The 22,723-nt window shown below is 50.0% G+C and overlaps 3 protein-coding genes across 4 annotated transcripts in view; 2 read left to right on the forward strand and 1 right to left on the reverse strand.

Moving 5' to 3' along the window:
* Window positions 1-22,723, reverse strand: part of LOC140680884 (uncharacterized) — a 421,560-nt gene that overhangs the window by 362,295 nt on the left and 36,542 nt on the right. The gene's annotated exons all lie outside the window — the stretch shown is intronic.
* The window catches only part of LOC140680909 (uncharacterized), a 692,735-nt gene that overhangs the window by 89,313 nt on the left and 580,699 nt on the right, over window positions 1-22,723 (forward strand). The gene's annotated exons all lie outside the window — the stretch shown is intronic.
* Window positions 10,093-11,169, forward strand: LOC140680991 (uncharacterized). Its single transcript, XM_072919898.1, has 3 exons — window positions 10,093-10,144; window positions 10,523-10,931; window positions 11,007-11,169. Exons 1-3 carry the CDS (start codon window positions 10,093-10,095, stop codon window positions 11,167-11,169), a joined length of 624 nt encoding a protein of 207 aa, XP_072775999.1.

Below are 22,723 nucleotides of genomic sequence, written 5' to 3' on the forward strand. Positions count from 1 at the left end.
AGCGACCTAACCTCCACTTCCAATGGAAGGTGCTACCTCAAGGCCTTGTGGACAGCCCGACCATATGCCAGATCACCGTGGACAGGGCACTGATGCCAGTCCGACACTCCCACCCTGCTGCGACCATCATTCAGTACATGGACGACATCCTCGTCGCCGCACCATCAGCAAGCCAAGTGGATCACCTAGTGTCCACGATCACGGAAACCCTCCAGGCCAACGGCTTCGAGATCGCGAACACGAAGATCAAGAGAGGACCGTGCGTGACCTTCCTGGGAGTGGGGATCACAAACTCCTACGTGACCCCACCCAGGATAAAGGTCCGCCGAGACATCAAGACCCTCCACGACATGCAGCGACTCGTAGGATCTCTGCAGTGGCTCCGCAACATCATCCTAGTTCCGCCAGAGGTCATGGACCCCCTGTATGACCTCCTGAAAGGAAAGCACCCGTGGGACCCCAAGGAGCTGTCGCCGCAAGCAACGAAATCCCTCGACTTCATCGAACGTCAGATGTCCACCAGCCTGCTTGCCAGGTGGAACCCGGGCGTACCACTGGACTTATACGTCCACTTCACGCAGAAGGGAGGAGTGGGAGCGCTTGCCCAAGGGCCTTCCGAGAAATCCCAGCCGATCCAGTGGGTGGTCCTCGGAAGACCGACTCACGCATTCTCCCCAGGAGTTGAGTGCATTGCTAACCTCATCACGAAAGGCAGGAGACTCGCCCTGAGACACCTGGGAACCGAGCCGGCAAGGATCCACCTCCCCTTTCGCAAGCGACCGACCACGGAGTCAACTGCAATATCGGAACACCTGGCCCTCGCTCTCACCGGCTTCGGAGGAGAAATCTCCTACGCCGCCAAACCACCCTGGACCCAGCTACTGACCATCGTCGACATAGATGTGCCACCGAAGGTCATGGACCGACCGCAACCAGGACCAACGGTCTTTACAGACGCCTCCTCCATGACTTCTACTGCAGCAGCAGTGTGGCAGGCAGGAGAAACATGGCATTGTGTCAAAACGTGTGACCCCACGCTGTCAGTGCAACAGCTGGAAGCAGCAGCAGTGGTCTTGGCATGCGGACTTTTCCAGGACGAACACCTCAACATCGTGACAGACTCTATATTCGTGGCAAAGCTCTGCCTAGCCATGTCAAGACCAGGTGTGTCAACATCCACGACGGCCTTCATGCTTGAAGAGGCACTCTCCTCACGCCAGGGCACCGTGTCCGTCATCCACGTCAACAGCCATAACCCAGTCAAGGGCTTCTTCCAGACTGGCAACGACAAAGCAGATGCCGCAGCGAAGGGAGTGTGGACACTGCAGGAAGCTCGTCAGCTGCACGAGTCACTCCACATAGGGGCCAAAGCACTGGCAAAAAGATGCGGGATCTCGACAGCAGACGCGAGGCACGTAGTGGCCACCTGCCCTCACTGCCAGAAGTCACCCCTATGGACCGGTGGAGTCAACCCGAGAGGCCTCAAGGCATCAGAAATCTGGCAGTCAGACTTCACCCTCTGCGAACTGCTAAAGCCCCGAGCATGGCTTGCAGTGACAGTGGACACCTACAGCGGAGTGATCATAGCGACACAGCACCTCAAACCCAACTCGAAGGCCACGATCCAGCACTGGCTGACAGTTATGGCATGGCTTGGTATCCCCAAGCAAATTAAAACTGACAATGCTTCCAATTTTATCTCTAAATCAGTGCGAGAATTCGCCTCAGTGTGGGGTATCACCTTAGCACAGGGAATCCCATATAACAGCACCGGACAGGCCATTGTCGAGCGAGCAAATCAGACCCTAAAAGCCAAGTTAGAAGTGTTGGCAAAGGCAGAGGGCTTTGCCAATTCCATCCCCTCAGGAGACCAGACACGCATGCTAGCAACCGCGCTGATAGCACTGAATCAATTCCCTAGGGGAGATGAAGCAAACAGTCCCATTCGAAAACACTGGGCCACCCAGACACTAGAAGAGGGCCCACAGGTCATGGTCAAAAACGAGCTAGGCGAGTGGGAACGGGGCTGGAGACTGGTGCTTACGGGACGGGGGTACGCGGCAGTTAAAAAGGAGGGCAAGATCAGGTGGTGTCCACTCAGGTCGATCAAACCTGACCTCAAGAATGAAACTAATGGAAAACTGTGAGTTTTCGTTCGCAGGACACGCTCGTGGACCGTCCCCGCGACACACACACACCTGCTCCAGAGGGAGACAACGGACCACCAAGCCACCAGACAGAGCCTGAGCGTCCCACGGCGGTGAAACCCAGACATGTGCAGTGTCTCTGTGCAATCCTGCTGATGGGGTTTGTGGCCGGGGGGCAAGCCGACCCAGGCCACTACCCTCACCAGCCGTTCAGATGGGTCATGCAACATCTCTCAAGCGACAAGGTGTTCAAAGAGGTCACCACCGCAAACGCTCCATCCTTCGTATTCCATATAGCCGATCTGTTTCCAGGGCAACCGAAAACACGGCCCATAAACCCACGTATCGTACTCATGTACATATCCTATTGGTGCCCAGCGTCCAACCCAGGGAAAAGGTACTGTGACTACCCGGGATGGGGACATTGTGGGTATTGGGGTTGCGAAACCATTGTTACAGATGCCAGACCATGGGCAGACGGGTGGCAACCACAGGAGCCCGACAAATTCTTACAGTTCACCTGGGCACCCTTTGGCTGCGGAGACCACACTGCACAGCCTAGACAACGGGCATGCGTAAGTTATAACATGACTGTCCTACAGCCAGATCACCCTAGCTGGGCCACGGGTAGAACATGGACAGTGATCCTCAAAGGACCGAGGAGGTGGGTGAATGTGAGAATTATCAGGCTCCAGCCGCCAACGCCTCGACCAGTGGGACCCAACAAAATTATCAGGAATGTGCTGGGAGGGAAAAACACAACCCACCTCAAAACCCTGACCCCAAAAGCCACTGACACCCCGACCGGCCTTGCAGATACCCCCCAGATAGGCCGCATGGCTGAGTCAGACCCAAACCCAATCTTTCGTATGCTAGAAGCTACCTTTTTAACCCTAAACGAAACCAAACCGAACCTAACTAACCCCTGTTGGCTTTGCTATGATATCAAACCCCCTTTTTATGAAGGCATTGCTTTGGACACCCCCTTCAGTTACTCCTCGGCCAGCGCCCCCCACCAGTGCAGATGGGACACTCCCCGCAGAGGAATCACCCTGAGTCAAATCACAGGACAGGGCAGATGTTTTGGGAATGCAACCTTAGCAAAGCAGAAAGGCAACTTCTGCACTAAAGTTGTCAAACCTAACAGAAAAACTAGCAAGTGGGTGATCCCATCTGCGTCTGGGATGTGGGTTTGCCAAAGGTCCGGAGTGAGTCCTTGTGTGTTCCTTGACAAATTCAATGATTCTACTGATTTCTGTGTCCAAGTTCTAATTGTCCCCAGGGTCTTGTACCACTCAGACGAAGAAATATACCATCTTCTCGAAGAACCTAACAGACTCCACAAAAGAGAAATCATCACAGGTATAACTATCGCAATGCTGCTCGGCTTGGGAGCAGCTGGCACCGCCACGGGCGTCTCAGCCATCGCAACCCAGCAACACGGACTCTCCCAGCTGCAAATGACCATCGACGAGGACCTGCAGAGGATCGAGAAATCCATCTCCTATCTGGAGAAGTCAGTCTCTTCACTTTCAGAAGTAGTTTTACAAAATAGGCGGGGACTTGACCTTTTGTTTATGCAGCAGGGAGGACTGTGTGCAGCTTTGAAGGAGGAATGCTGCTTTTATGCAGATCATACAGGAGTCGTTAAAGACTCCATGGCAGAACTCCGAGACAGACTGGCCCAGAGAAAGAGAGACAGGGAGACCCAGCAGAGCTGGTTTGAATCCTGGTTCAATCAATCACCTTGGCTCACCACTTTAATTTCTGCCCTGGTAGGTCCACTGGCAATACTGCTTTTGGCTATTACCATAGGACCATGCCTGCTGAACAAACTAGTCTCGTTTGTTCAAGCCCGTCTGGAAAGGGCAAACATTCTGTTCGTAGGCCACCAACAAATGCTGTAAACCAAAAACTGCAAACACAGTCAGTAGCTAAAGCCTTCAGCACCTGCCTTAAAAAGTCTACCCTGATCTACTAAACCACCCTTTCCTTAACAAGTTACAAGTCTGTACCTCACTCCAATGCCTCTATCTACAACTACCTCATTTTGTATGTGATAAGGAGGGGGGAGATGTGGTAAGATAGGGACAGGCGAAGCGGAAGATTACCGGAATGTCACGGAAAGATAGACCCCTTCCCCCCCTCTCTCTCCCCTGCTTATCTGCTAACCCCAGGAGTCAGAAAAGAATGTAGCCACACCTGTCCTGGTAAAATTCCACTACCCACTATCCTCCGAGACCCCAAACCCCCCTCTGACGTAGCAAAGACTCCTAAACCTATATAAACCCACGAAATAGGATAATAAACGCTTTTCAACCGTCTGCCATATTGGTATCTGCGTGTGTTGATTAGCCCGAGTGGCTTGGACGAGACCAGGCCGCCGTGCTGCTACCTGAACCAGGCTCCTGGTTGTCTTTCATAAAGACAACAGGAGCAATCCTTCAATGTACTGAGTTTTAGAGTTGGAATCCCAATTTCAGACAAGGACATCCGGAGGAGCAGGACGGTTCTTTTCCAAAGGAAGGAAAGGATGGAACACCAGTGTTTTAGGGGCAGATAAATGGCGTCCACCAGAGGCCTAAGCCAGCCAGATGTCTCTGTCCTGGCATCATTTTTCTGGGAGCTATCCTTGTATATAGGGAATTTGGGAGGCAGATCCCAAATTTTGGCCATGGGTGCCTGGTTGAGATGGATGCTTTTTAAGCAAGAGCAGCACACGGACCCAGTGTCTGAAAGGCAGATGAGAGGTGGCCCCTGGGTGGCCAAGGCAGCCATACCTGTTTCTGTTGGCAAGTTTCATCAGGGAACAATCTTTGCATATAAGAAAATTTGGGGAAGGAATCCCAGTTTTGGCCATAGGCCCCGGGAGAAGAAGGACAGTTCTCTCCCATAGGATGACAAAGCAAAGAGTCAATTGTGACCCTGGGGTCCCACGTAACCAAGGGGCCATGGTGACACAGCAGGGCCACGTGGATCCAGTGGTCCATTGTGACACTGTGGATCCAAGGAGACCATGGAGACACCCCCAGAACCTCATGGAACCAAGGGGTCCATGGTGACCCAGCGGGGCTGCATGGAGCCAATGGTCCATGGTGACACTGCCCATCCAAGGAGGCCATTTGGACACTGCGGACGCTCATGGAGTGAGGTGGCCATAGTGACACTGAAGAACTTCATGACACCAAATATCCATGGGGACACAGCAGGGCATCATGGAACCCAGGAACCGCTGTTGGCAGTGCAGAAACTCCTGGAACCAGGGGCTCTTGTGGCACTGCAGCACCAACACAGCTGCTGCACCTTGTCCCCTGCCCTGCACAGCTCCTTGGGAGGCACGGCAGGAGCAGCACCCTGGGAGCGTCAGGATTGCCCCTCTGGGATCCATGGCGCACACTCCCAGGGGCTGGAATTCCAGTTCCCAGCCAGGAAAAGATTTCCCTGCCCTTGAAGGAAAAGCTCTTATGGAAGAGCCAAAAGCCAAGTGGAGCAAGATCCTACAGTGACATTTCGCTGCCAGCCTTCATAACTTCACCCATGGTTGTCGTAGCTCATGGATTGGGAATTAAATCAGGGCAGGGTCTTTGGTGGGAGGTGCCCTGGGTCAATGGAGACACTGAGAGAGAAACAGAGCAGGCAAAGAGAGGCAAGAGAGAAAGGAGGTGTTTTGGTTTGGAATTACACGTATCTGCAAAGGAAGGCAGGAGCCTCTCCTTAAATGGAAAAATGCCAACTCTTTATTTCACAATTGTTATAAATTTGAAATTAAGGGGGACTCTCCAGTAAAAATATGGGAGCAGGAATAACAGCTCTTTATTAGGGAAGAAAATGAAAATATGAACAATGCAGTGGACCAAAACAACACTGAGAGAGCCAGAATACAACCTGACACGCTGTTGGACAGGGTGTTGGCTGCAGTCCAATTGGAATGGTGGCTGCAGTCCTCCTGCAGTGTCAGGTGTGGTTCTGTTGGAGTAATGATACTGTAGAAATGGGTGTCTTCTTCTGAAGAGGAAGAGGCAGCTGTTCCTCTGAGAAATCCAGTGCAGAAAAAGCTGTGTTGGTGGGCCAGAATCTCAAATCTAGATGCAGGTAGGAGTGCTTGGCTCCTCCCTCTGGGTGGAACATCTCACAATGGGATGTTACAGTTCTTATCAGTCATGCAGTGACATTCAATAGCCCATTATCAGCAGATGTCTCCCCTGACTGAGGATTGATTGTGGAAGAGATAAGGAAAAACTGCCCACTTAGTACAGGACAACTGCCAAACAGATGGGAAATAGAACACATCTTGCTTTTCAGTCTGGGACAGGAGGACAGAAACAAAATCAGCTGAGAAGGCGGCACTCTGAAAAGCAAACCAAAATTGACAGAAAATGAATGGAACAGAAATCAATAATTCTGAAAGTTTTATTTATTATCAAAATAAATCACACCCACCCAGCCCCATACAATCCTGATCCCACAACCTCAAATTTGGATCTTACTTCTCTCAATCTCCTTCCAACCCCATCTAACCCTGGAGGCGGAGGAATTGAGTAATTTTGGCATGGGACTGAGGTGGGAAACAGCCACTTTGATGTGGGATTGAGTAAATTTGGGGTAAGATTGAGGTGTTTCCAGTGGCATTGAGTAATTTTGAGGTGACAGAGCAATCCACCTCGGCTTTTGGAGTGCAAAGATATGGAGAATACTACCAGATATTCCCCAAGAACCCACAAATCCCCCAGAATATGTTCCCAGACCATAATTCCCACCTCAAATACCTCTTAAATGGTGGGACTTTTGACATCTCTGGTCAATACTCTTTTTAGTCATTTTTCAGGTGTTTTTAAGTGATAAAGACAAATCAGAAGAAAATTAGGGCCAAACCAAAACCAGATACCCCTTGAGCATCCCCTTAGCACTGGACAAAACAAACTTGGCAGAAATCAAACTTAACCCTCCATAAAATGCCTTGAGGAAGATTTGCTCTTCCCACAAGTCACTTGTGATGGAAACACAAACAAATCCCAAACATGAAGAAACTGAAAATAGAAGCAATTCTGTGGCAAATCCAAGTTTCATCAGTTCCTGCACGGCTTCAGCTCAGCTGCTGGCAGGTTCCGATAAAAGGAAAGTGGAAATTTGGCCCAGTACAGATTAATAAAGGGAAGGGAAAGCTCTGTGTAGCTGTCACAAAGGTGACAGAGTGTCGTAGTTTGACACGGAAAAAAAATTTTTCCGGAAAAAAGAAGTCAATTTAGACATTGACCAATTGAAGGTAGACACGCCTCTGAGAACACAGAGGGGTTAAAAGCAAAATTCCCAAAAAAACTGGCTCTCTCTTGGGTTCTGGTCAGCGGTCCGTGCAGGACTCTCCCCTGCCCAGCAACGAGCTGGGTGGGGGAGGGGAGAAGCCATGTGGCTTTCAGAGGTAGGCCCAAGAGTAGAGGGACTAGAACCCCCTGTGGATAAAAGGGTAAAAAAAATCTAAGATGTCTCCGTTCTCCCCAGAGTCTCTCTCTCTCCCAAGAGAAAAAGAGAGACGGCAGTAGTTTTATCAGCAGTTTGCCGCGGAGAAAGAGAAGAGCGGGGGGCGGCAAGGTGCCCAGCCGGGCTGTGAGAGCTGGAGCCTGGGCAGCAAGCCATCTCTGGGAGTCAAGACTTTTAACCGTTCCTGAAAAATAAAAGCTTTATAAAATTTTTCTCCTCCTTAGTTTAAAAAGAGAGGAAGAGAGACAGCCTGGAACCTGGGATGTTGGAAAAAGAAATTCTAAGTGAGAAGAAACAATAGAATGGCTTTTAGCTAAACTTTTTCTTAGTAGCCACAGACTGAACTGATCTTCTCCTCCAAAAAAAAGACTATATTTTAAGAAGATGCTGGTAAGCCAAAGAAACCATGCTTCAGCTGGGAAAAGACAGAAGTAGAGCGAACAAAGAAAAGTTAAAAAAAGTTTATAGTAGTGCCCCCTGTCGTCAAAAAAAAAAAAAAGAAAATAAGATCTCTATTCGTAGATCCTCAGCCCCAGGGGAAAATGGGGGGGACTGTTAATCCCAAAAATAAAAAACTAAACTGTTATTTTTTCCCCTCTTGGCAGGGCATCCTTAAAAAAAAAATCCTAAAAAACAGTCTGTCCATCCATACATTAGTAGTAAGAGCACCGTACATAAAAAAGAAAGAGTCACCACTAACAAACTTTTTTCTCCGAGCAGTGCCATGTGGTGACATAAAAGCACAAGATGTAGCAGCTATATTTCTTAAGATGTTTGTAGCACAAGAGAGACTTCTCTCTCCCTGCAAATAAACTAAGTGTTAATTATCTAGAAAGTAGAAACCTAATTGAAGTCCAAATTGTGTCTCACTGTAATTTATTAAAGTTAAATAGTGAAAAAAAGAATACTTTAAAAAGTTTTCATTTTAAATTATATATGTTTTCTTTTTTTTCCCCCTCTTTTATAATAACGTAGTAATAATAGTTTAATAAAGCTTTTTTCTTGTTATTAAGCTTAAGCCTGCTTTGCTCTGTTCTCAATCACATTTCACAGCATTCAATTAAAAGATTACATTTTCATAAAGAGCACTAGCATTGTACCAGTATCAAACCATGACACAGAGACAAAGAAAATAATGATTCTCATATTTGGCAAAGTCCCCAGAGCTGTGAATTCAGGAGTTACTTGGGAATTTATCTACTTGAACTGGGCTTCTTGTAGGAATTTACTGGTCTTGAGTTCCTCACATTGGGGTGAATGATCCTTGTCAGTCTTGCTAGTATCATTTGGTCCCTTTTCTCCAGTTATTTAAAAAAATTTTTCAAGGAAGGACAAGAAAATACTTTCTTTACATTGGCCACCCACAACAGCCATTTTCCTCATAAGTTCTCCCAAAAGTCACAAAGAGGAAGCTGCATCCAAGTTTCCAAGAGTTCCTCCAGAAAGAGGCAGAACCTTCGCAGAGGAAAGACCCATACTGTTGTCAAAGGCACTTGGGGTCAGACAGCAGTGCCCTGAACTCACTGTGCCAAAATAATGTCGCAATCTGGTTAATAAAATTGTTAGAGAGATGCCTCTGCCCCAATGAAGGTGCTAAGGAGACCAAATCCAAAGTGGATTTTATTGAACAGTAAATGTGAGGTAGAGAGAGAGACGGAAAGAAAGAGAAAAGGGGGGGAGCAAGGGAGTGACAGGGACAGAGATCTCCCCTGGGGTGGGGCAAGTGTGACATTGTCCCTGTGTGCGTGTCCTTCCCAGGGTGGGGGTTTTACACCTGAGCCAGTTTGGGTAAGGGAGGTGGTGTTCACCCCCCACCCCGAGCAGGGATGGCCTCATTGTCTCAGGTTACAGTGTCAGATGTAACCAAAAGTGTTTTCAGTCACCATCTCCATAAACTGTTATCAACAGGTGGGGCAGTGTTCTTTATCTCTTCCATGGCTCAGCCCTGATAACACCCTCCAGGGGCCATCTTCTGTTAATGGGCCATTGAGTGTCACTGCAGGACTGATAAAATTACATCATCCCATTGTGGGATGCTCCGCCCAGGGGGAGGAACCAAGCATTCCTACCTGGATATAATCTCACCCTTGCAACACCACGACCACCTTGCCTACTGCATTCCCAGAGGACAAGAGCTCCATAACCACCACTGGACCTTCAGAGGAAGACCAGACCCTTCTACAGGATCACCGCTTTGACAGAATCACCTTCATCACTCCAGCCGGACTGCAGCCACCATTTCATCAGACTGCTACCACCACCCTGACCAACGGGGTGTCAGGTTATATCCTGACTCTGTGAGTTTAAACCAGTGTTTCTGTATCATTGCCTTGATCTTAATTTTCTTCCTCAATTGTCATTCTTGCTTAGACTCTCCCCCTGGTTTGCCTTCAAACCAGTACAAAACTCACTGTGCTCATCCCTTGTTTTCCTCCCAAAACAGAATTTCCCATACCCAAATCTTCATGAAATGGAGGAGGAGGATGTGAGGAAGAGGAAGGCGCCCTGGGACATCCAGGCAGGTGAGGAGGAAGTCAGTGCCCCTTTCCCCCTCTCTCCTGCTCCATCTCCCGGCCCAGCCTGGCCCCCGGCTGCAGGACAGCCCCGCTGCCGACGCTCTGCTGACGGGGATGCACTGGGGGGATCTCCTTACCCTTCCTTGTGGCACGGAGGCAAATCTCATCCTCTCCTTGTCCTTTCTACCCCAGAGCAGGAGCTGATGATGGAGACCAGGAAGGACAAATCTCTGCAGCACAACCTCATGGAAGAGGCCGTTTTGAGCAACTCCACAGCGCAAGCATCCAACAGGGAGGAAAAGCCCCGGAGATCCCACACAAGGAGGGGCTGCAAACCCAGCCCAGGGTGCTCTGAGGAGGAAAGGCCCACTCTGGGTCAGGAAGGTGGGCAGAGCTTCAGCCAGAGCTCAGAGCTGGTGGTCCCTGAGAAGCTTCACGATGGGGAGAAGCCCCACAAGTGCTTGGAGTGTGGGAAGAGCTTCAGGCGGAGCAAAAGTCTGAAGCGACATCAGATGATCCACACTGGGGAATGGCCCTACAAGTGTGGGGAGTGTGGGAAGGGCTTCAGCTGGAGCTCCGACCTAATCATCCACCAACGCATCCACACTGGGGAGAGGCCCTACGAGTGTCCCGAGTGTCAGAAGAGGTTTCACACCAGCTCCCATCTCCTTGAACATCAGCAGATTCACACGGATGAGAGGCCCTTCCGCTGCCCTGACTGCGGGAAGGGCTTCAAGCAAAACTCTACCCTTGTCACCCACCGGCGCATCCACACTGGGGAGAGGCCCTACATGTGCCCCACATGTGGGAAGAGGTTTCACACCAGCTACAATCTCCTCCTGCATGAGCGGGTCCACACCGAGGAGAGGCTCTTCCTCTGCTCTGACTGTGGGAAGGGCTTCAAGCGCAACTCGCACCTCATCAGCCACCGGCGCATCCACACTGGGGAGAGGCCCTACGAGTGTCCCCAGTGTGGGAAGAGCTTCACCCGGAGCTCTCACTTGACCCGACACCAACGGAGCCACCGATGACGGAAGCCCTGTGAGTGCCCCAACTGCAGGAGGAGCTTCATGCACCGCTCCAGCTTAACCCTCCATTGAAGAACCCAGATTGGGAAGAGCCCTGGTGATCCCTGTTCCCTGTGATCCATGCTGGGAAGATACCTGTACCTTCTCCTGCCCCTGCCAATGACCTTATGTGGGATTGAAGAACATGAGGGTCTGGCCATGGCCCTGTCACTACATTCACTCCCACCTCAGGTCATTGCCAGGGGCAGGAAAGGGACTCTCTCTCTCTCTCCCTGAGAAGGTTGTCCTTTCCAGGCAGGAGGAGACATGTGGCCAGGAAGGTAGAATTGATGGTGATGTAATTTCCCCTGTAAATAGTTTTTCTTATCCCTTCTGTTGTCAATATTTTTTCTGTTCCAGTTTGTTCCTTATCTCGTTGCTGTTCCCAGTAAATTGTTCTTATCCCAGCCTGGGATCTTTCCATTTTTTTCCTTCAGTGGAAGGTGGGAGGGCAACGAGCACCAGCGGGGTTTTAGTGAGAGCAGGAAATTGGGGAATTCCATTCCTGAATCCCGGCCTGTGGATACCGAGCATCCCAGCTGGTGCCAGCCCTGGTGGCCATGGCAGCAGCCTTGGGAGCGGGTCCCTGGCTGGGGCTGAGGGAACCTCTTCACTCTGGTGCCCAGGGACAGGAGTGGAAGGAGCGGCTGCAGCTGAGTCGGGGCAGGCTGAGGTTGGATCTCAGGGAAAGGTTTTTGCCCAGAGGCTGCTGGGGCACTGCCCAGGCTCCCCAGGGAAGGGTCACAGCTCCAGGGCTCTCTGAGCTCCAGCAGCGTTTGGACAGCGCTGCCAGGCCCAGGCTGGCAGTGTTGGGGTGTCCTGTGCAGGGCCAGCAGTTGGACTCGAGGATCCTGATGGGTCCCTCCCAGCTCAGCCACTTCTGTGGTTCTGGGATCCCATGACCCTGGGGATGGGAGTGCCAATGGTTGCCATGGAAACGGGCTCTGGCTGCAGGCCTGAGCTGGTGTCCATGGCAACCACCCCTGGCATGGGATCTCCATGGAGCTGCCCAGGGACTGACCATAGCAACAGGGGCTGGGGAAGGTTGCCATGGAAACTGACCATAGCAACAGGGGCTGATGATGGTTGCCATGGAAACTGACCATAGCAACAGGGGCTGGTGCTGGTTGCCATGGAAACTGACCATAGCAACAGGGGGCTGGTGATGGTTGCCATGGAAACTGACCATAGCAACAGGGGCTGGTGATGGTTGCCATGGAAACTGACCATCGCAACAGGGGGCTGGTGATGGTTTCCATGGAAACTGACCATAGCAACAGGGGCTGGTGATGGTTGCCATGGAAACTGACCATAGCAACAGGGGCTGGTGCTGGTTGCCATGGAAACTGACCATAGCAATGGGTCCTGATGAGGTTTGCTGTGGTAATCCAGGGCATCCCTCTGGCTGCCCTGGCAGGTCTGGGACCCTGGCAGGGGTCAGGAACCCCCTGTACAGAGCCCCCAGAGACACTGCCTGTAATCTCTGTCCATGGAGAGGAATTTTCAATCTTACAGGATGAATTACACACTCTGAGTGTTTGATATGAGTAATAATTAGTGTGACATGGGTGCAAAAGTAGAATTTTAGGGTTCTAGATAAGGGGTTCAAAGGAGGCAAGATAGAGGAAATCGTGTGTGTCCTGTCCTTTTTCATCTTTTTCATGCCTTTCATGTTTCACTGTAGTGTTGGCATTTTTCTGTTGGTTTAGACTGGGGACACACTGTTCAACAGAGGTGGTAGGTATTGGCACATTATTGTAAATATAGCACAGGTAGTTTCTGGTATATAATGTTTGTAACTTCCCACTGAGGGGCAGAGCCCTGCACGCTGCCCCGCAAGAAAGGCCTACTGCAGGTCAGACAGAACATGTTATAGATAAGCAAGAATTAACAACCTTGAAAACCAGCACAGACGAATTATGGCTTCTTCTTTGGCAGAGGGACTCAAAGACAGGGACTTTCTACGATTTTGGGATCATTTAAATACCACAGATTCTGACATAAATGGCATCCCTGGGTGGGCTCGAACCACCAACCTTTCAGTTAACAGCCAACAGTTTGCCTACTAATAATCAGATTTTTTGACAGGCCCTCAGAGGGGTTTCATGGGGACTTTCTAAGTGTCCCTAGGCTGCCAAAGAGCCGGGATGTCACAGGCACTCACAGGGGCTCCTGTCATGGGCAGACTGGGAGCTTTAGGCAAAGTTTATTAGAGAAGCTCCTGTCAGGTCAGGAGGCACAGAAAGGACCCCCAATAGCCCCTATAGATCCCCAAATACCCCCAAGGACCGCCAGCCTTTCTAAGCCTCTTTTTGTGAGAGGAGCCTTAGAGCAGCAGGTTCCAATCCCTACCCCTGACATTTCAAGAGCTCGTATGTAAACAATTATAAAGGTGGAATTAAAACTTTATACAATTCTCCCTTAGCATTAGGAATTATAAACCAGTGTTGGGGGTTGGGTTTTTCCTTTCTGTTTGTTCCTTATCATTGGCTGATGTTTATCGGCTGATCCCTTATTTTGGGAGGAGCTGCTGCTCTTGGAGATGGGAGTTTCCACTGCTGCTGCCGGAGCCCGGGCCAGAGCTGCTTCTTCTGTCCTGGGATGAGCCTCTGCTCGTGAGAACAGCCACTAAACTGGGACCTTATTTACACCTGCCCCACTAAAAGAGAGACCTATCCCTGTCTGCTCTGGTGTCCAGGATCCTGAGCTGGGCTCTCCCTGCCCTGCTTGGAGCCCCTCACCCCCTGCCTGCCGAGACATCCTGCCAGCCCAGCTGACTGCTTTTTGCCAGTCCCGCTGGGGCACCGAGCTGACTGCTTTCTGAGAGTCCTGCTGGGGCACCGGAGCCGGCTGCCCCGGGGTTTGTGAAGCAAAGCCTCTCTCCAGCCCTTCCCCCTTCGGACAAAGCCGCCATGGCCCCGCGCTGCCGAGCCCGGCCGGAGCGCCCCCTGCAGCCGCGTGGGGGTCAGCGCACCTGCCCTGCCCCGGGAGCCACAGCGCCCCTGCTGGCTGTGCCCGGAACTGCACCGCAGGGAAAGCGCCACGGCCCAAAGGCCGGGACTGGGCTCTGCTCTGTTTGCTGCTCGTGCCGCAGCTGCTGCTGCTTGTTTGCTTTGTTATACACACTAGGAAAGAGCTGACATTCCTATTCCCATATCTTTGCCTGCCTGAGAGCCCCTTGATTTCATGATTCTAATAATTTGGAGGGAGGGGGTTTACATTCTCCATTCCACAGGAGGCTTTTTGCTGCCTTCCCTGGCAGACACCTGTCTTGTAAACCAAGACCAGTTTTGGCACCCGATGTGCAGCCTGAGGGCATTGAGAGAAACAGGGTGAAATAAGAATAACAATTCTTGAGTAACATAATTTTTTTTTGTTGCACTGGATATAGAAACCTTGTTAGGTGTCACCATGTGGTCTAGCTTACCCTGGTTTGGGTGGCACATGGTTGTGGCTACATTTTTCCCATCCTATAACTATGGCAAATCTGGCTGATAATCAATTTGTTTGATGGGTTAATATGGTGAGGAATTTATGGATTTTTAATTTCCTCTGGTCTGTGGGCACACAGATTTGAGGCTACCACACACTAACTGTATGTGTTTGGAATTACTTTAATAATGGTACCTACTGTGAGGAAATGACACCAGGGGAAGTTTTCTCCCAACTCCTCAGCCAGCTCTTTGGGTCTACAGTGGTTGGTGTTCCTGCTATGCCTGTTAAGCCTATTCTGTTCAGCATTCAGAGGTAAGGGAAGATTGACTTAGATAACTATCGTAGCAGGGCGTCCCCAGCCTGTAATAATTAGCACTGACTCCATGATTCCAGAAGGCCGATCAATCGTTTTATTACATTATCCTATATTATACTGCTAAGAAACACTCATCGCTCTTGCAGACAGTCCGATACAGACAGACCAGACTGGTTAATTGAAATCCAAACACCATCACCTTTGGCCAATTTAGAAATCACCCTTTGGTAAACAAATCTCCATAACACATTCCACATGTGCACAACAGGTGCAGCAAGTGAAGATAAGAATTGTTTCTCATTCTTTTCTCTGAGCTTTCTCACAGCTTCTCACAGCTTCCCAGGAAAATCCTGGGAGAGCTCTCTCTCTGCTCAGAGGATATGTGATTACCACAGGTCAGTTGTGACAATGCAGGTCCAAGGACACCACGGTGACACTACGGAACCTCATGGAACCAAGGGGCCGGTGTGACACTGTGCTGCCTCATGGAATCAAGGAGACCAATGTGAAACTCAGAGACCCCAAGGAACCAAGGGTCCATGGTGACCTTGTGCAGCCCGCAGCGTCACAGAGGAGCCGCTGTGACACAGTGAGGGCACACAGAGCCCAGGGGCCATTGTGACACATCAGGGCTCTGTGGAACCACGAAGCCATTGTGACACTGCAAGGCCTCATGGAAGCACGGGGCCATTGTGACACTGCAGAAGCAAGGGGAACAGTGTGACACTCCAGGGCCTGATGGAACCAAGGAGACCATTGTGACACTGTGGGGTCCCATGGAACCAAGGGAACATGGAACAGGTCTGGCTGGCTGGGCCTCCTGGGGACCACCTGACCACCTTGGCATGTTGAGGGCTGCTTCTCATCTGCCCCTGAAGCCCTGGGGCTCTGGGCTTTCCTTCCCATGGGAGAGAACTGTCCTTCTCCTCCAGGGAACCAGGGCCAAAACCAGGATTTCTTCTCCAAATTTCCTTATGTAAAAGGATTGTTTCCAGATGAAATCTGCCAGGAGAGACAGGTCTGGCTGCCTTGACCACCCAAGGGTCACCTCTTATCTGCCTTTCAGACACTGGGACCATGTGCTTTTCTTTCTTATGAGAAAAAACCCATCCATCTCGACCAGGCACCCATGGCCAAAACTGAGGATCTGCCTCCGGAATTCCCTGTATCCAAGGATAGCTCCCAGACAAAAGCTGCCAGGACTGACAAGTCTGGCTGTCCTTGGCTTCCTGAGGGCTGGCATTCATGTGCCTCTGAAACACCGGGGCTCTGTTCTTTTCTTCCTAATGTAAATAATTCTTCCTATCCAGGAACCCACAGCCAAAATTGAGATTCCACCTCCAAAATGCCCTGTGTCCAAGGATAGCCCCTAGATGAAAGGTGTCAGGAGAGTCAGGTCTGGCTGGCTTGGCCTAAGGGTGCCCACCTCTCATCTTCTTCCAGGACACTTGGACTTGCACTTCTCTTTCCTATAGGAAAAAATCATTCATCCTGTCATGGCCAAAACTGGGATTCCACCTCCAAAACTCCCTACATCCGAGGATTAATGCTTTGAGAAATGTTTTTTGTTGATTTAATGACCTATTAAACCTTTTCCCAAAGTTTCTCTTATCTTCTATGTTGCCAGAAAGGATGTTTTATTGTTTTGAGCTCCTGAGAATCTCTTGTTGGTATTTCTCCAGTGCATCCAACTCAGAGGACAGAAACAATTGTAATTCCTTTTAAATGTCCCATTGAGAGAGTTTTTAGGGGATGGGGGTCAGGGCTTGTGTGTCCTGCTTGGCACAGCCCAGGCAGGGCTTTCACAGCCCCATCCCACACTCCATTTCCCAGCTGGAGCCGCTGGTGCCTCTGAGTTCTGCTGCCCCAGCCCCAGGGACGCTCTCCTTGTCTGCCCATTCCCCCAGGGTCTCTGGGCAGGGATGGCCTCAGTGGGGGCTGCTGACATCCCCAGCAACTTGGAGGCTGCTGCTGAATTTTACTGCTCCAGAGGCTTCTTCAGCCTTCAGCTCTTCAGTGCAGGAATTCAGTGCCCCAGGGCTCATTAACATTCAGAACACCTTAACAAGCCAAGCCCTGGGAATAATTTAAGTTTTCAAATCTCTTGTGGTTGATTACACTATATTTGAAAAGACAGTGAGAAAAGATTTCTTCAGGTCCTGTTTAGCTTTTTTTACTCCTAATAAATTGATGTGTGAAATCTCCAATGGACACTGAATCCAAGTGCCTCCTCATGCCATTTGAATAGATATTAAAATCAAGACCCTTTGTGGCTGACAATCCATCAGACTCTGTCCCTACCCCCACCCCACCATTTCCCCCATCCAAGCCCTGGCACTCAGAGCAGCCTTGTGCAAATCTGAGCTCCCTCCAGCCCAGGCTGCACCTGCGGGTTTCAGCTCCTTGGCTCCAACTCCCACCTGCTTTCCTTGGAGAAGGAGCTGCCCCAGACACGGAGGGATGTCCATTTATTGCCAGCCAACAAAGCCAAGGGAAGGCACAGCTCCATCAAATGCAAAAGTCATTCCTCTGCTGGATATTAAATCCATTTTGCACAGCAGACAGTCTCAGAGCAATGGAAACACCTTCTGTGCCCAGCACAGATCCCAAGGTTCCCCCAAACCCTCCCTGCCCCAATTCTGCCCAGATTTGCTCTTTGCACACACGAGTCAGAGGCTGAAGGCAGGAGCTGCCTCCATGCCCAGAGGGAGGAAAAGAGGGAAGGTGGATGAAGAGCTCTCCTGTGCAGAGCCAAGGTCCAAGTGCCCCTGCAGTGGGAACCACAACTCATCGGGTTTGTGTCCTTTGGGCTCAGGGACTGGTGACTCTCAGAGGCACAGAGAGGTTTCTTGCCAACAAACACAAGTTGAACATTTGAACAGTTTAAAAACAATCACAGCTCTTCCCTCAACTCTCTGTGATGTCCCAGCAGCATCTGACATGTCCCCCATGCCCAAGGGATTTCTGCACAGGAACAGCTTTGGACAAAGACATAAAAGGTAACTCTGGGATAGATATAAATGTAAGTAAGGTGTTGAATAATTATATATGTATTTCAACTTCAGAAAGATTGGGCTACTACATAAAGCTCAAAGCATGTTTTAGACAGAGACATAAGAAAGTGAAATTCTGGGATGTAAATATTAGTAAGGTGTTGACTAATGTGATATTTATTTGAACTTTGGAAAGATTGGACAATTTCCTTAAGCTAAAAGCATGAAACCAATCAGTTGAGAGTCACTTGAATGACCAGACAGCACCTAGAGGAGGAAATCTGGGAGCAACAGGAAGGACATTGATCCAGCTGGTCTAGTGAACAGATGTCTTTAGACATGGCCATTTTAACAGGAGAGCTGGAAACACCTGAAGGAAGAGGGAGAGGAAATAATAAACAGGATATTGGTGACACACGTAGAAAGCAAGGTCAGTATTTCTCCTCCTGCCTCCAAGAAATTTCTGTTCCTGGAGGGAAAATTTTGCCATTTCTTCAAAGTACTCAAGTGACCCAGATAATAAAAATGTCCTTGTATAATATGAAATGCACAAATATTAACGCCTGTGCCCCTTTCCAGGCAGACATCAGCTGTGTGCCCATGAACAGGCAGTGCCACTTGTGCCCTGAGGTGCCGAGCTGGGATTGGATCTCTCAGAGGAGCTGAGGGAGAGCAGAGCACCTTGCAAGCTGCAGGTCCCTGCCAGCCCCGCAGGGCTCCTGTGCCATCAACATCTGCTCTGCTCCAGTCTGGAACAGGGCCCAGCACGGTGCCGGGACCATCAGAGAGCTGAGGTGTGTGCTGGAATTCCATGCCCTCCCCATGGCGCAGCAGCCCTGCATTTCCCTGCTCCAGCCTTGGTCTCCAGCACAGCCATGGAGGCTCTTTGGGCTCCTGAGTGTTCCTGCAGCCCCCAAGGGCAGCTGTGCTCTGCCTTTGGCACAGGCAGCCCTGGCCAGCGCAGGCCATGCTCAGCAATTCCTTGTCTGTGCCCGGCCTTGCTGCCAGCCCCAGCTCAGCAGCCAGGGCTGCCGAGGGCTGGGACAGACAGAGGCTGGCACTGACAAATGTCCTGGGCCCCTCCCTGCTCTGTCCATGCCCCCAAGGACACACAGCAGCCTCCTCTCTCGGGCTCTTGCCTGTTTTCAATGCCTTGCCCAGGTTCTGGCCCTGCCCCACAAGGCCTGGGCTGAGTCCTGCCCCTGCCCGCTCAGCCAGGCTGAGATGGACACTGATGGTTCCTGTGCCAGGCTCTCCCAGCCCAGCCCAGCTCCCTGCAAGCTCTGCCAGCTGCCCTGAGCTCTGGGCAGCACCAAGGGCCTCTCCCCAGCACAGCCCAGCCGGCTCTGGCCCCACAGCTCCGCTCAGGCCTGGCTGCTCTGGGCACTGCCCCACGGCCTCAGCCCCTGCCAAGGGCACAGCAGCAGCTGCAGCTCAGCCAGGACTCAGCCCCACCATGGGGGAAGGGGCTTGGCCAAGGCCAAAGGAGCTCCCTGGCTGCCCTGCTCCCCTCTGGCTGAGGTGCTGAGAGCTCTGCAGCCCCTCCTGCCATCCCATCTGCCCAGGCCAGCACAAGAGCCCCAGCCTTGGGGCCCTGCAGAGCTGCTCCTGCTCCAGGCCCAGGGCCCATCCCAGAGCTGGGGCAGCCACAAAGCTGTGCCCATTTCTGCTCATTGCTGCTCTGATGGGCATGGATCCTCACCCACTTGGAGCTGGCTGATGAATTTTCCTACTTCACAGGCCTCTTCTTCCTTGAGCTCTTCTTCAGGAATTCAGAGAGAAAAGCTTATAAACAAAAGCCAGGGAATCTCAGAAAAACGGAAAGCTGGACAAGACAAACGCAGGTCTGAACCAATGTGGTTAATCAAGCGTTCTCCATTTATTCAAGATAAGGTGGTAGTTTATATAAGCTTCTACATAGTTTACAAAAACAAAGACACTCTGATTGGTAGGCTAACATTGTTTACCTTTTCCTTAAAACGGCCTACACCTTACACTATAAAACCTATACTAATTCACACCCAGACAACCCAGTGGTCCCCATCACACCTTAAGACTATTTCTATCTGCGCCACAAGCTCTGAGTTTCTAACTGCGTCAGAGGCTTGAAGGCCCACAAGGCCCAAATCTGAGGCCTAGACTGGAGTAGCTCAAATCTCATAACTCATGTCCTCTTTCTCTCAAAGATGCTGCAACAATTCCCTCTTTTTCTTTCTGAGCTACCCAGGCTGGAGTGAAGGTGCGATTAACTAATTTTTGCACACACTGTGAAAAACACGGTATAACAATTAAAATAACTATAAAGATAAAAAGAAGTACAATACCAAAATGAATTAAGTCTTTGACCCAGCCAGAAAAACCTAAAGAATTGAGCCAGTTATCAAATGGAGTGTCCACTACGGTAAGTTTTTTCATGTTGTCCTTCAATTGCGTTAACTGTTTATAAATCGATTGAGAATGGTCAGACAAATTCATGCAGCACATGCCCTCAAATTCTTCGCACCCATGTCCTTGTGCTAAAAGAAGGAAATCAATTGCAGCTCTGTTTTGTAGAACCGCATGACGGGTATTGTCTACATCTGCAGCAAGCTCACTTATCAATTTAGATGTGATATTAATTTGTTTTCCTGTCCAGCAGGCTAGAGTTCTCAATTGTGTGAGCGCTTTTGATGAGGCGACCCCTGGGGCAAAAAGTGAGGCTACTACTACAGAGGCACGCCCCCACAATGACACTATATCTTTACAATTAGGGTCCATTTGGAGAACACTGCGTTTGGCTCGTTGAGTCTTCTGAGGCAATTCGAGAACCTGATGTATGGTGGGAGCAAAAAGCATCAACCTACCGATATAACATGGGCCTCCCCTAGCATTTTGAGGGACTGCTGACCAGGCTCGGTCCCCACAAATGAGGAAGGTTCCTGGGGGCAGTTTTCCTGCACCACCTCTTGGCGGTGTCACAGATTGAGTCGAATTTTTACCATATTCTGAATAGTTGTAATACAATGGTGATCTGGGAGACAACCAAGTGTCATCATCTGTCAATTTTCCATTTTCTTGAGTTGGTTTGGTGTCGAGGATTTGGTTCAGGAATGGTTAGCAGAAAAGGGACATAGCAAGATCAATTTATTGGAGCTGCAGACTCTGCAGATTAGAGACCCTGCAGACTAAGCAGTAGCAGCTTACTTGAACAAAGGCAGTCTTCTGCTAAAACAAAGGCAGTCTTCTGTTAGAACAAAGACAGCTTCAAAAGCAGGGTACCCTTGAGATAAGGAAGCCTGGATGAAACTGGTATGAAACTGGTAACGGCACGTAGAAGCCGGGACTTTGCATTACACGATACCCACAAAAATGTAGAAGTAGATACATAAAATTCTGTTGATGTAAGAATGATACAGCAATAATAAACCAATAAAGAGCTTGGCTTTTGCAATATGTATGAACTAATTAAGAACTGTATTTAAGCAGCTGATGTATACCAAATAAACTGAGTTTGCAGATGATCAATCGATGTCTGCTTCTCCCTTCTCCGACAAAATGGTGACCCCGACGTGAGCTCCCTGACGGAAACGGGGGAGACTGTACGTGCCATCGGCCGGAGAAGTAGGGTTGGGCTCCATTGCGGCCGCGGAGTGGTGCATGCGAGGAAATTTCTGCAGGAACGCACCCCCAGTGTTCATACAGGTGGAGCTGGGCCATACGTGCTGCCGGACCTGGAGTGCCACAACAGCGCTGACTATTAATCATGGACAGGCAAGCAGCATATGATTTATTTATTTCTAGTCTTGAAAAAAGAGGAATTAAGGGGGTAGATTTAAGAAAAGAGTTACTGGGGTTATTAGATTGAGAATATATTAAGGGAGTATTTAGTAATCCGCATGCAGTGCATCAAGTTAGTGAATGGCGTAAGTTAGGAGATATTTTATGGGAAGCAGTGTTAGAAGATGATAAAACAGCTAAAAAGTTAGGAAAAGTGTGGTGCATTGTACAGAATGCTTTGTTGCAGCAATTAGCAGAAAAAAGGGCGGCTGAAGAGGCAATCGCAGCTGCCAAAACAAATATGCTTTATAGTCAGGAGCATGAGCCATTAGCACCTAGTGTATCTACAATTGTATTGCCTGCCCATGGACTGGCCGCTAGCCCAGTCGCAGCTGCAGTTCAAAATAGTTTAGAACCGTCTGCACCTCCTTTAAAGGAAACGGAGAGTAGAATACAAGTGCTACCTAAGCCACCGTTTAATGAGTCCCCTTCATCTCCTTCTAATGTGCAGTCAATTAGCAGATAACCTCCTGTGCCTAATCCTGTCCCTGGGGCACAAAGTGACTTGTGGGGGGGAATAGCGAAACAAAGGAGGGATGCTTGGAGAGAACTTGCAAAGCACGGACTGGAGAGTGGAGAATGATGTTTTAGTGGAGGCGGCTGGTGGTAGTAATTTAGCTTTCCCTGTTACCTACTCTCCGGTAGTGGACCAAAATGGACAAGTAACACATCAGTTAGGCACCTATACACCTTTAGATTGGAAATTACTGGCACAATTGAGACAAACAGTAGCACAATTTGGCCCGAAAAGTGAGCCAGCTAAGCAGATGATTGACTACATTTTTGATACTATGCTTTTAATACCTAATGACATGCGAGGGATTGTCAAATTAATCTTTACTCAACATCAGCAATTGTTGTTTAATGCGCACTGGCAGGCAGCTGTACAAGAGTCAGTGTCTGTCCAGCGGCAACCTGGGGATCCACTACATGGGATCACCATAGAAGAGATGATGGG

The sequence above is a fragment of the Taeniopygia guttata genome, chromosome 30 (assembly GCF_048771995.1).
Source record: "Taeniopygia guttata chromosome 30, bTaeGut7.mat, whole genome shotgun sequence".
Classification (NCBI taxonomy): domain Eukaryota; kingdom Metazoa; phylum Chordata; class Aves; order Passeriformes; family Estrildidae; genus Taeniopygia; species Taeniopygia guttata.

Bases quoted from the DNA above. Each gene is read 5' to 3' on its own strand.
- LOC140680991 (XM_072919898.1), top strand. From the start codon at position 10,093: ATGGAGGAGGAGGATGTGAGGAAGAGGAAGGCGCCCTGGGACATCCAG. The intron at 10,145-10,522 runs GTGAGGAGGAAG...TGGGTCAGGAAG, and splicing joins GCCCTGGGACATCCAGGCAG to GTGGGCAGAGCTTCAGCCAG. The intron at 10,932-11,006 runs GTGCCCCACATG...CACCGAGGAGAG, and splicing joins ACTGGGGAGAGGCCCTACAT to GCTCTTCCTCTGCTCTGACT.